Here is a 13,251-nt window from a genome sequence, read left to right on the forward strand (position 1 = left end):
CAGACTTTCTCATTGGATTTATTAAGACATAATTATGGCCCCCTTTCCTTTCAAGTACCTCGAATGGTCCCTCATATTTTGGATGTAATGATGATCTTTGAGGGGATAGTACAAGCACATAATCCCCTGCCTTGAATTCCCTCTTAACAGCTTTCCTATCATAGTATTCCTTATAATTCCCCTGAGCATTTTCAAGGTTCCTTTTGGCTATTTGCCTAATTTTCCTCAGTTTTTCAAAATTTGCACCCACTAAATTAGCGTATTTGACATCTCCCTCTGAAACCCTAGACAAAAGTTGTTCATACAGGGCAGCGAGGGGCTCCCTCGGGGCCCTACCGAACATTAAGTAGAAAGGGGAAAACCCTAGTCCCTCATGCGTGGTTATTCTGGATGCATACAATAAAAGGTCGATACCCTCATCCCAGTCCTTCTCAAATTCCAAGATGAAGGCTCGGATCATGCGTTGAGTAATTCATACAATCCAGAGTCTCAGAGAAGAATCGCCCCTTTATAGATACATCCAACATGCCAGGATAAAGAAAGAAGATATACAAAATCACTGAAATATTTATTAACACAACTAGTGAGAATATCTCTTACTTACAAGTACCGACAATGCGCAGAGGTCGAGTGCGGAGGGAGCAGCGTGGGTGACCTCACCCCCTGATTTATACCCCAACCGCACAACACAAGTGCTATTGCCCAATGCCAACTTATCTTAATATACATTTCCTATCCCTATCCACCCAACTCCACACATCCATTACTTCCTTTATTTATGCATGGAGAGGGTTCACAATAATTCCCTAGCTTATACCTTAACCTACAAGACAATGAGGTAGAAAGGAGGGGAGGCACTACTTCGCCTTCTTCTCGATTCACGCGCCCCTTGACCTCAGCTAGCTGGCGGCGTTGGCTTCGTATCACTCCGCCGCTTGCCTACGAGAGCTTTCGCGCGCGTTCCAGGTCAATGGCCTTAGCGGACAAGGAGTCATTGTTCATTCTCACACAAAGGGGTAGCATAACACGGTGTAATTATGCTCAAGGAATAAATATGTCACATCACGAGTATGAACCCAGTGTGACGTGACAGGACTTGAGGGTAAAAAAGTGGTACGTAAAAAAAAAAAGAAACATAAACCAAAAAAGAGAAGAAAAGAAAAAATTGAAAATAACATCTACTAACATAGATGCATGATTTCAGGACTAAACAAATTAAATGACTATCTGTCAATAGAGAAAACAGACATAATGGGAATTGTGGAGACAAAATTAGAAAGTCCACTACCATTAAATACATAATGGTCTATACGACCATTGGATGAAAAATAGAACAGAGAAACAGGGTGGAGGAGTCATGTTTTTTGACTAAGAAAGGTTTAAATGTGACAAAGATAACAGAAGGAAAAAATAATGTGGAATTGATTATGATTAAAGTTGAAAACAGAAACATGAAAAGTAGAAAATTTATAGTAATATATGTGTCCCCAAAAACACAGTCTTGGACAGATAGTGATCATTCCAAAATACTAGAAGCCACAAAGAGTGTAGGATTCCAAGTCCCATCACTCAGCCCCATATAGCTGCCTTTTTTAAAACAAAGGGAAACATGGTGGCAGAATGTGGGTAAAAGTAAGGTGATAGATGTACAAGAGGAGAGGGTGGCTATGAGTTGAAGGTAAGTCTTAAAGGAGAGGATATGGAGAGTTTTAAGTATTTGGGGTTACTTGAAGCACTGAATGGAAGAATGGGGATGGAAATATGCTTTAGATTGAGGGAAGCAAAGAAATGGGTGAATGAAAAGTTTGTATGAAAGTGGCAGTTGCTGACAAGTCTGTTGAAATAAACACAATGTATTTACCTTGTATTCTACGGGAATGGGAGCTATGCTTGTGGTGTCCTGTCTTTGTATCTCGCAACATCTAGTTTGTTCTTAAATTCATGTATGGTATTTGCATACACTATTGTTTCATCCAAGTTGTTCCAGACATCTACTGCTCTGTGGAAAGCTGTTTTTTCAGATTTCTTCTATAACTGTCCTTTTTGAGTTTTTTTTTTTTCATGTCCCCCCCTTTTTTTCTATCGCAATTTAATAAGTCTTCTCTATCAAGGACTTCCATGCTTTTCATAATTATAGAAATGGCCAGCAAATCACCCCTTTCTCTTCTTTGTTCCAGTGTTGGTAATTCCAGTTTAGACAATCTTTGCTCATATATCACTTTTCAAAGTGTTGGGGCCATCTTTGTCATTGCTCTTTGGATTCTTTCTATTTTCCTTATATTCTTTTTGCACTGGGTCTCCATAGTATTGCTGCATATTCCAGTCTTGGTCTTATCAGTGTGATTAGTATTTTCTTTACCATTTCCTCATCCAAGTAATTAAAAGCCACCTTTATTGATTTTAACAAATTGTAGGTTTCTCCAACTATTTTCTTTGTCTGTTTGTCTGAGGACATGTCTTTGGTGATGACTACTAGGTCCTTTTTGGAACCAACTTTCTTTACTTCCTCTGCACCAATTTTATATTGTCCTGATGTTCTTTTTTCTACCTTTTCCAAATTCCATTATACAACATTTCTTAATGTTGAAGTTCACTTCCCACTTTTGACTCCATTCCCAGACCTTGTTCAGATCTCTCAGTAGCAATTCATAGTCTTTTTCCATACTTTAGTAGTTTTGCGTCATCTGCAAAGAAGTTCATGTAACATTCAACACCTTAATCCATGTAATTTACATATATAGCAAACATTATTGGAGCCATTACTGATCCCTGTGGGACACCACTCATCATTTCTTCCCAAGTAGAATACTTATCTCTACATCACTCTCATTTTTCTTCCATGCAAGAAATCCTCCATCCATTTCAATAGTTTTCCTTGTATACCTCCAGTTTCAAGTTTTCTTAATAATTTTTTGTGTGTTACTGTATCAAATGCCTTTTGTAAGTCCAGGAAAGCACAGTCTGCCCATCTGTCCCTTTCTTGTATTATCCCTATTAACCTTGAATAGAAACAGATCAAATTTGTGGCACATGATCTTTCTTATCTAAATCTGAATTGTCTCGGATTTAGTATATTATTCTCCAGATGTTTTGTCCATATTTTTTTTTTTAGAATTTTCTCACAAATTTTGGCTATTATACTTGTAAGGGAGACTGGTCTATAGTTTGTTGGGTCTTCCTTGTTTCCCCCTTTTTATATTGGTACAATATTGGCATTTCTCCAGTCTTCTGTTATTTTCCCTCTTTGAGTGACCAATCTTATCTTGTATATTTTGTCCATTAGTTCAACTCCTGTAACTTGGTTAACTTTCAAGGTCACAACAATAAAAAATTTACTGCCAGAGTGTGAATAACACACAAGAAGGCCTCATGTTGGGTGCCATTTTTTTTTTTTAACACCTCAGTAGGAGTTGACTAACATTGTTAAATGCAAATGTACACATTTAACTTACTCTGACAGCTTTACTGGCCTATGAGGGTTTTGCATAATTTACTTGTATATTTGTGTGGGTACTTCTGTATTGCGCTAAGCATATTAATGTCAGTAGAGGAAGGGCCTAATCAAACAAATTTAAAGGAATTTTTAACTATTTAACATAATCAGTCACATTAATAACAATAATAATATAAAAAATGCAAACACAATTAAAGAAATAATTGTGACACAGAAAGAAATAAGGGACCAAATGATAAATCTTGATGTCAGAAAATTGCATGGCCCAGACGGAATTGCAAATTGGATACTAAAAGAATGTATAGATGAACTAACAGACAAAATATATAATATAATAGATTGCTCACTGAAAGAAGGAAAGGTTACTGCAAGATTGGAAAAATGCCAATATTGTGCCAATATATAAAGGGGGAAATAAGGAAGACCCAACAAACTGTAGACCAGTCTCCCAAGCACAATAGCTAGAATATGTGAAAAAGTTATCAAAAGTTGATGGACAAAACATCTGGAAGAAAACAATACACTGAATCCAAAACAATTTGATTTTAGACAAGGAAAATCATGTGCCACAAATTTTATTTGTTTTTATTCAAGGTTAATAGATATAATGCAAGAAAGGGACGGATGGGCAGATTGTGCTTTTCTGGATTTACAAAAGGCATTTGGTAAAGCACCATACAAAAAGCTATTAAGAAAACTCAAAACAATAGGTGTACAAGGAAAATTATTGAAATGGATGGAAGATTTCTTGCATGGGAGAAAAATGAAGGTGGTACTTAGAGATAAAAACTTGACTTGGGAAGAAATGATAAGTGGAATCACACAAGGTTCAGTATTAGCTCCAATAATGTTTGCTACATATAAATGACATGGATGAAGGTGTAGAATGTTATATGAACTTCTTTGCAGATGACATAAAACTACTAAAGTACAGAAAAAGACTGAATCACTATAGAGAGACCTGGACAAAGTCTGGAAATGGAGCCAAAAGTGGGAAGTAAACTTCAACATCAAGAAATGTAGTGTAATAAAGTTTGGAAAAAGTAAAAAAAGAATATCTGGACAATATAAAATTGGTACAAAGGAAGTAAAAATAGCTTTGAAAAGGAGTAATTATTAACAAAGACATGTCACCAGACAAGCATATAAAAAAAAAAATAGTCGGAGAAACCTACAATTTACTAAGATTAATAAAGGTGGCTTTAATTACTTGGATAAAGTAATGGTAAAAAGAATTATTAGTCACACTTATAAGACCAAGATTGGAGTATGCTGTGACACTATGGACACCCAGCAGAAAAAAAAAAAAAAAAAAATGGCCCCAACACTTTCAAAATTGACATACAAAGATTGTCTAAGCTGGAACTACCAACCCTGGAACAAAAAAGATAAAGGGGAGATCTATTGGCCATTTACAGGTTCATGAAAGTCATGGAAGCCCTTGACAGAGAAGTTTTATTAAAGTAGGATAAAAGAAAAACAAGAGGACATGAAAAGAAACTCAAAAAGGATAGTTATAGAAGATATCTGAAAAAAATAGTTTTCCACAGAGTGGTGGATGTCTGGAACAAATTGGATAAAACAATAGTGTGTGCAAAAACCATACAAGAATTTAAGAACAAACTAGATGCTGAGAAATACAAAGATGGGTCACTATGAGCATAGGTCCCCTTCCCATATAATACAACTAGGTAAATGTTAAGGCCAAAGTTGGAGTATGCAGCGACACTATGGTCACCCAGTACTAAAAAGAATATAAGGAAAATTGAGAGAATCCAGAGAACAACTATGAAGATGGCCCCAACACTATCTAAACTGTCAAATGAAGACAGATTGTCAAAGCTAGTATTACCAACTCTGGAAAAAAAAAAAGAGAGAGTGAGAGAAAGAGGTGCCTTGTTGACCATCTACAGAATTATGAGAGGTATAGAAGTCTTTGACAGAGAAAACTTACAAAATTGGGATAAGAAAAACACAAGAGGACATGGAAGGAAGCTCAAAAAGGACAGTTATAGAAGAGACCTAAAAAAAAAAACAGCTTTCCCCACAGAGTGGTGGATGTATGGAACATACTACCACTACGATCAATAAGTAATGAGAAAATGTCAGGAGAGACACTATTTTCATAAGCTTACAAAACTGTGTCTCCTTCAAAGTAATTGCCTCTCGCATCTACACACTTCTGCATGTGTCTCTCCCAATCCTGGAAGACCTCCTCAAAGTCCTTTTTCAGTAGTCCTTTCAGGTAACTTTCCCATGTCTCTTTCAGCTCCTCTGTTAACTGGAATCTGGTTCCCCTGAGGCTGTCTTTCATGCATGGGAACTGGAAGAAGTCACAAGGGGCTAGGTCAGGGTTGTAGGGTGGGTGTTGTACCACTTTCATTCCCCTGTCGGCCATCCAGGTGGTCACCAGTGTTGACTTGTGGCATGGGGCATTGTCCTGGTGGAACCACCACTGACCACTCCTCCACTGCTGAGGCCTCTTATTCCTCATTTCCCTGAACCTTTTCAGAATGGTAAGGTAATATTCTTTATTGACAGACTGAGCAATCCATTCAACATGAATGAGCCCCTGGGAGTCAAAGAAAGCAATGACCATGGCTATTCTTGTGACCTGCTCATCTTTGCCTTTTTGGGTCTGGGGGAGGTCATGTGCTTCCACTGAGCACCCTGATGTTTGCTCTCAGGGTCATAGGTGAACACCCAACTCTTGTCGCAAGTCACTACCTTATTCAGGAAACCTGAATCAGCCTCTATCATTTCGAGAATGTCAGTGCAACATTACACATGAAACTGCCTCTGGTCGTTGGAGAGGATCTTTGGCACGAAGTTGGCACAGACTTTGTAGAGGTTCAGATCTTCAGTCAGAACTGTCTCTACTGTACCAGTACTAATACCAACAGCTTCACATATCCTCACAGATATTCGATGGTCTTGCATCACTAACCTTTGCACTTCCTCAATGTTTTCCTCCTTGCATGCACTTTTCAGTGCTCCAGATCTGGGTTCATCCTCAACCTGTTCATCTCCTTCAGAAACTCTGTTAAACCACTGATAGAAACTTGCTTGGATCATCTGTTCATCCCCATAGGCCTCCTTTAACAATCCATAAGCTTCATGTTTGGTTTTCTTAACCCCTTCCATACGGTGCCGCACACGTAGGCGTCATGGGGAGCGAGTGTATTCGCGAGGCTGCCATATCGGCGTCTTGATTATATTTATTGTAGTCGCCCCTGTGTTTTTATATTCTCTCAAATGTGCCCTGAATCCCATTGTCTGTGGTATTCAAAATTCGCGGGTGAAAGAGAGAACGATCGATATAAGCGGTGACTATATTTTATGATGCGAGTATTATTACGACACGTCGTACGGCTGGCATTGGCTGCTGCCACTGAGATCTAAGTCCATGACGCCTATGTGTGCGGCACCGTATGGAAGGGGTTAATTTTAACACAAAATTTGATGGCATAACATTGCTCCATGTTTACCTGCATCTTGACAAGTGTTCACAGATCGGCAAACCGAATCAGACTGGTTCCACCATGTTCACTGCTGCACTCAGACCTACAAATATAGAAAGTTGCCAGTTTGTCATTTTATAGAATATAATGTGTACTTCACCATGAAGTAGTATTTTTATCAAATCATATTTAATGTCTCGACTGACATTTTCTCATTACTTATTGAACATACTTCATAGATGAAACAAAAGTGTGTGCAAAAACAATGCAAGAATTTAGGAGCAAATTTGATATGGCGACATACAGTGATGGGACACCACAAGCGTAGCTCCCCTTTCCGTAAGATACAACTAGGTAAATTCATAACTAATTAAATGATCTTGTAATGAATTTGAATTCTGGTGTCACTTGACTGCTTAGGACAGCAGAATCTCACTAGTGGGGCAACAGTAATTGGGCACTTTACTATGTCTCCAACAAGGCACTTGACTCTAAATCATAATGTTCACAATAATCACAACTTGTTATAGAATACATTTAGTCACAACTCTAGGAAATATAATTGTTGTGAAAGTCAGTGCTTCACAGGCCCCTTCCAGCTGTGAGTACTTATTATACTTTGATTTAGTACCAGTGATGCTTAACACTGGATGGAGGAGGGGGGTTCACTTGTAAAGCCAGACAATGAGGTGAAGCAATTGGTCCAGTTTTGCAGTTCTTAGTTGGCCAAATGTTTCCACTCCAGGCTCACCCAGATGATTTGATTCAGAACGAACTCGTGGTGGTGATATAGTGATATGCTGGCTAGGATGTGTTCCAGCCCCAGCAGTTTCAACTTCTTCCAGCTTTTTGTGTCAACTGATTCATGTGGTTCTTCTCTCCTCCTCCATCCCTTGTGCTTCAGAGTTTTGAAGTTTCTGAGTTTGAAGCATCAGAGTTTTGAGCTTCAAAATCCACAAATCAATAATACTTTTCCAATGCACTCTCTCTCTCTCTCCAACTGTAACTAATTAATCAATTAATCAACTGTTTATCAATTATACATATATATATATATATATATATATATATATATATATATATATATATATATATATATATACACATACATACATGCATAATTCCATTGCAATATCTGCCAAAAGAAATTGTGAGTCACAAGTCACCTGTGACAGTAGTCAAAGAAGTGATACAGGACAGTTTTAAGAGGGAACAGCATAATGGAGGGATAGTCACAGCACAAAAGTGGTATAATTCCTGTAGGAGATAAGATTTTACTCAAATATAGACAAAATTATGTGTGGCTCTAGTCCATAGGGGCACCACAAAACAGTCCCTAAAGCAATAGCTGGATGCTACTGTGCAGTTGATAGTTCACAACAGTGTACAGTCAATACCCCAGTATGGGGATTGTTTCTAAAGAACTTAAAAAATTGAGGTATCCAAATTACACAAGGTATACTGGAGACAAGGAGTATTTAATAACATTAGAACAGAAGAATCTTTAGAAAAAGAAAATTCCTTTTCCTTTCTAGGGCTGTGGAGGTGCTCTAGGTGTGACAGAATTGACAGAAGGCCTTGGAGTACATAAGCTGTGCCTAGGTCGATCATGGCATATTCAACCCTGTGATGCACAATCTGGATCAGGACTTCATCAAGGACTGGACTGGTTGGCACGGCAACTTGTACCATCAGATGTACTCAGTTCAACTGAATAATGATGTATATTTTATTTGTAATGGTCATTCTTTTTGTCTATCAGTAAAAATGTATTTGCACTTTCCAATGTTTTAAGTTGAAATTTTGCAAAGATATATTAGTATTTCCTGTATTTCAAAAAGTAAAAATCATTGCATTAGGAAGCAAAAACCTCAGTTAACAAATGAATTTTAGATTTCATTTGTATGAAACAACTACATTTTCTTCAGAAGTGTAGAATGCATATGTATGTAATTAGATTCATGCTAGAAATTGACCCAAAATATTTCAGTTTTTCTGGGTTTACTCATATTTTCTAGTCCTAATGTTTATACAGCTTTGATGTTGAAATATAAGTTTCTTTTTCATTGTCAATGGAGCTTGTAGGTGATATATATTTTCATTGTATACATTTTATAAAATCTAATGGTAATGAAAATCTAAGTGGTATGTTTGTCATTAGTTTGATATTCCAGTTCATCAGTGGAGGCAAATTCTGTATAAAAAAAAAAAAAAAAAAATTGCAGCACTCCAAGAAGTATTGATTTTATTCTATAAGACTGGATTATTGTTTCAAGATTTATAGATGATTGAAGAACACTTGATTTTGATGCACAGTTTAAAGTAATGACAAACTTTTTAGAAATGTGCTTATTATGTTCTAAAAACCTTGTTTTAACTATATATTCAAGAAAACTCATGAGAATTTTTTGCATTTTGGGCTTTCTGGGCATTTTATCAATATGGCCTTAGATGCAGAGGGATTACATTCATATCTCTTGCTGAGAGGGTTCCTGCCCAGACAAGATAATGTCAAGTATGCATGGGCATGAAACTGATATCTTTCAACTGAAGGCTGTATTAAAAATCTTTGAAAGATATCCAGCCCCCCAAGATCCAATTGCAGCCTTGGATGTGGCCCTCCCACATCATGACTCAGCAAACGCTTCCATGCCTTTGTATAACCATGTGTTAAACTGAAACACTTTTACATGGGACTTCCTGCCACTGGCCTAGGAAGTTTCCCTGGAGTATCAGCAAGCCTTGATAGTGAAACAACTGTTGACAATTCATAATTTGTTTTATAATTATTATTGCATGTTTTTTTTTATTGAATTTCATGATTGATTAGAAATTGGTTTTTATTTCAGTTTATGTATTTTTAAGATTTTACATTAATTTTCCTAAGGAAAATGTATATGTTTTGAATATTGGGAGTGCTGTTTCTTCATATTCATATTGAGTATGATACCATGGATAAAGATTCCTATTCATGTTTGTTATCTAGTCATGAAAGCTTTAGATCAAACTGGTATTCTTGAGAATCGGTATTTTAGTCTTATGTCCTAATTTCCTGTATCCTTGTATTAAACCTGGATGTCATAACTGGAATTTGAAATTATTCTGTCATTGTTTAAGCAGTACTGACATGGTTAATATTGTTAGTGTGTTTTTGGCACTAAAGAATTTTGCTGTCATACATGCTGTATCATATTATTGGAACCCTTATAAAAATATTTTATCAAACATACATATTTCTTTCTTTTTTCATATGTTTTCTTGTGAAAGTTTACTAGAATCACATGGTGAGTTTATTGGTAATCACACTCATAATTAATTGTGGCTAATGCATGAAAGAAATATATATATACCTTTTATTTCATCACATGGTGTTTAGAGAATGTGACAGGAGGAGACTGTTACTATGTTTTTTGAAAAGTTTATTGGTTTTTTATATGTTGGACATGTGTATGGGCCTGATTGGTGTTTATATTTCAAACTATCAGAAGGTGTGGGATGGTAGGCACCAGGGTACTGACTTCCTTATGTGAAAAAGAATTAGGAATAAAAGAAGGGGAGATGTGATAAGGTAAATAGAGCAAATTTTTGGAGAAGTGTTTGTTGAAGATATTGCATATATTGCATTATATATATTATTGCATATTGCATACATTGTTCTTTTGGTGATGGTATTTTTCCTTGGTTTGTTCCAATTGTTTCATGGCTTGGTGGAGAGATTAATTTTGAGTTATTGATAGTTTTTGTTTTTCTCCACATTTTTTCCTATTATAACTATTTTTTCAAGTTTTCTTTCCTCTTATCTATCAGTATTGTGGTGTCTTTGTTTAATTGTTGTAGTTGTCCTTTTTCTTATTCAATTATATATATATTTTTTTTTGTCTTGTTTATTTCTCTTTTTTCAGGATGGCCATCTTGTGTGTAATTTGGGTTGAATTTTTTTCCTTCACTTCTTGGAATGTATGTATCTTTTGCTTGATCTCTGAATGGTCATTCTTATTTAATTTACTACTCTGTCTATAGATGAGAACTGCTCTGTATCAAAGGTCAGTAATTTTTTTTTCTATATTCTCTGTTTATGAATATTTTTTTGTACATATACATACATACATATACCAAGGCTTTTTCCCCCTTACAAGGGAGGTAGCCAAAAAGGAAAAGGCATAAAATTATTCCCACCCATTCCATCCCTGAATACACTCCACACCCCTCCACCCTCCCTCTTATCTTAGCACCTCCTGGATGACGGGTCATCCCTGCACCTTGTCCACTGCCCTGGGTCAGAAGCAGTGTTGCAAGACACAGCACATCCACAGCAAGGCCGCTTCATTAAATCGGCGACCTCCCCTCTCCGTCCTCCCATACATAAAAGGAGAAGATGGGGAGAAATCCCTTTGGGCTGCGTCAAATTTTGCTCACACATACAACCTCACCCCCCATTCCACCTCATGCATCACAACATCATCCATATACAACCATTCTCCATTCACCCCTGTCTTCTGTCCTCTCCCGTCCTTCCTCAACAGACATTCCCCTCTTCCCCAAAGCCCCCTTCACCCCATCCATCCACCTCATCCTAGGACGTCCCCTCATGTTCACTCCCTCCACATCTGCCTTCCATACCTCTTTTACTAGTCTTTCTTCACTCATTCTTTCCATGTGTCCAAACCATCCTAATACTCTTTCATCAACCCTATCTCCCAACTCCCTTTCCACCCGTTCTCCTCCTCACCTCCTCATTTCTCACTCTATCTAGCCTAGTAACCCCCATCATACTTCTCAGACACCTCATCTCAAACACATTAAAACTCTTTCTCTCTTCCTCTCTTATGTTCCATGTTTCTGCCCCATACAGTGCTGTTGGCACAATCACTCCTTCATTCAGTCTCCTCTTAGCATCCATTCCCAAATGTCTATTCCTAATTACGCTCTTCAATCCACCAAGGCATTTACTCGCTTCTCTCAATCTACATTCTACCTCCACCTTCACTTCACCTTTTCCTGCCACATTTGCACCCAAGTATCTAAAACTATCCACTTTCTCCAGTCGCTCTCCCTTAATGCTCACTTCCAGTCTACTGCCACTTTCACCCCTTGTACATATCACCTTACTTTTACCCACATTTATCTTTAGCTTTCTTCTATCACATACTCTCCCAAACTCTGTCACCAACTTCCTCAGTCCCTCCTCCGATCCTGCCACAAGCGCAGTGTCGTCACCAAACAACAGCTGGCTCACCTCCCACTTTTCTCCATTTTCTTTAACCATCTCCAATCCCTGACCCACTACCCTTGCATTTACCTCTCGCACTACCCCATCCATGTATAAGTTGAACAGCCACGACATAACACATCCTTGATGAAGTCCCACCTTACCTCGAACCACTCACTCTCTCCATTTCTAATCCTGACACAAGCTCTATTACTCTCATAAAAACTCTTGACAGCTCCTAGAAGCTTTCCTCCTATCCCATATATCTGCATAACCTCCCACAGTGCCTTTCTCTCTACCCTATCATAAGCCTTTTCCAGATCCATAAAAGCCCAAAAAACATCCTTCCCCTTTCCTATAGCTTTCTCACATATTTGTCTTACCACAAAGATTTGATCTACACAACCTCTACCCGTCCTAAATCCACACTGTTCCTCACCAATTACTCCCTCTGTTCCTCTCCTAATCCTCTCAATCAAGATCCTCCCATAAGCCTTCCCAACTACACTTAACAAGCTAATCCCTCTGAAACTACTACATTCACACTTGTCCCCTTTTCCCTTGTAAAGTGGAACCATACAGGCACTCCTCCAGTCCTCCGGCACTCTACCTTCTCTCCAGCAAACATTAGATAACCTCACCAGCCAGTCCACCATCACTGTACCTCCTTTTTTTAGACATTCTGCGTGGCATCCATCCAGACCAGGTGCCTTACCTGCTTTCATCATCTTAACAACTGCCTTCACTTCATCCTTCCTTATTTCTCCTCCATTTTCCTCACTCATCATGGTCATTTTCTTAGCATTTCCCACTGCAACTATCTTTCCCTCCCTATCCTCCTTCACATTTAGCAACTCCCTAAAATATTCTGCCCATCTTCCCCTTACTGCCTTCTCTTCCATTATCATCTCTCCATCTGCACCTTTTACCTTTTCTTCTCTACTTGATTCACCTCCTCTTCCTCACTTAATTTCCTTCCAAAACATCTTTTTATTACTTTCAAAATTTTCTGTCAAACTCTTACCCCACTTCACATCTGCTCTCCTCTTTGCCTCCTTTACCTTTTGCTTTACTTCTCTTTTCTTTTCTTTGTACCTCTCATATTACTCCCTCGTTCTATTTTGTAA

At 37.8% G+C, this 13,251-nt stretch overlaps 1 protein-coding gene across 3 annotated transcripts in view; it reads left to right on the top strand.

Moving 5' to 3' along the window:
* Nucleotides 1-9,067, top strand: part of LOC143029698 (E3 ubiquitin-protein ligase TRIM23-like) — a 144,225-nt gene extending 135,158 nt beyond the window's left edge. For all 3 annotated transcript variants that reach the window (XM_076192537.1, XM_076192539.1, XM_076192538.1), the window contains one exon: nt 8,451-9,067. In XM_076192537.1, the coding sequence (XP_076048652.1) occupies nt 8,451-8,633 (183 nt within the window). In that variant the 3' untranslated portion in view covers nt 8,634-9,067. The remainder of the gene's footprint in view (nt 1-8,450) is intronic.
* The last annotated feature ends 4,184 nt before the right edge of the window (nt 9,068-13,251 follow it).

Source organism: Oratosquilla oratoria, chromosome 11 (assembly GCF_046742065.1).
Source record: "Oratosquilla oratoria isolate Oo_2021 chromosome 11, ASM4674206v1, whole genome shotgun sequence".
Lineage (NCBI taxonomy): Eukaryota > Metazoa > Arthropoda > Malacostraca > Stomatopoda > Squillidae > Oratosquilla > Oratosquilla oratoria.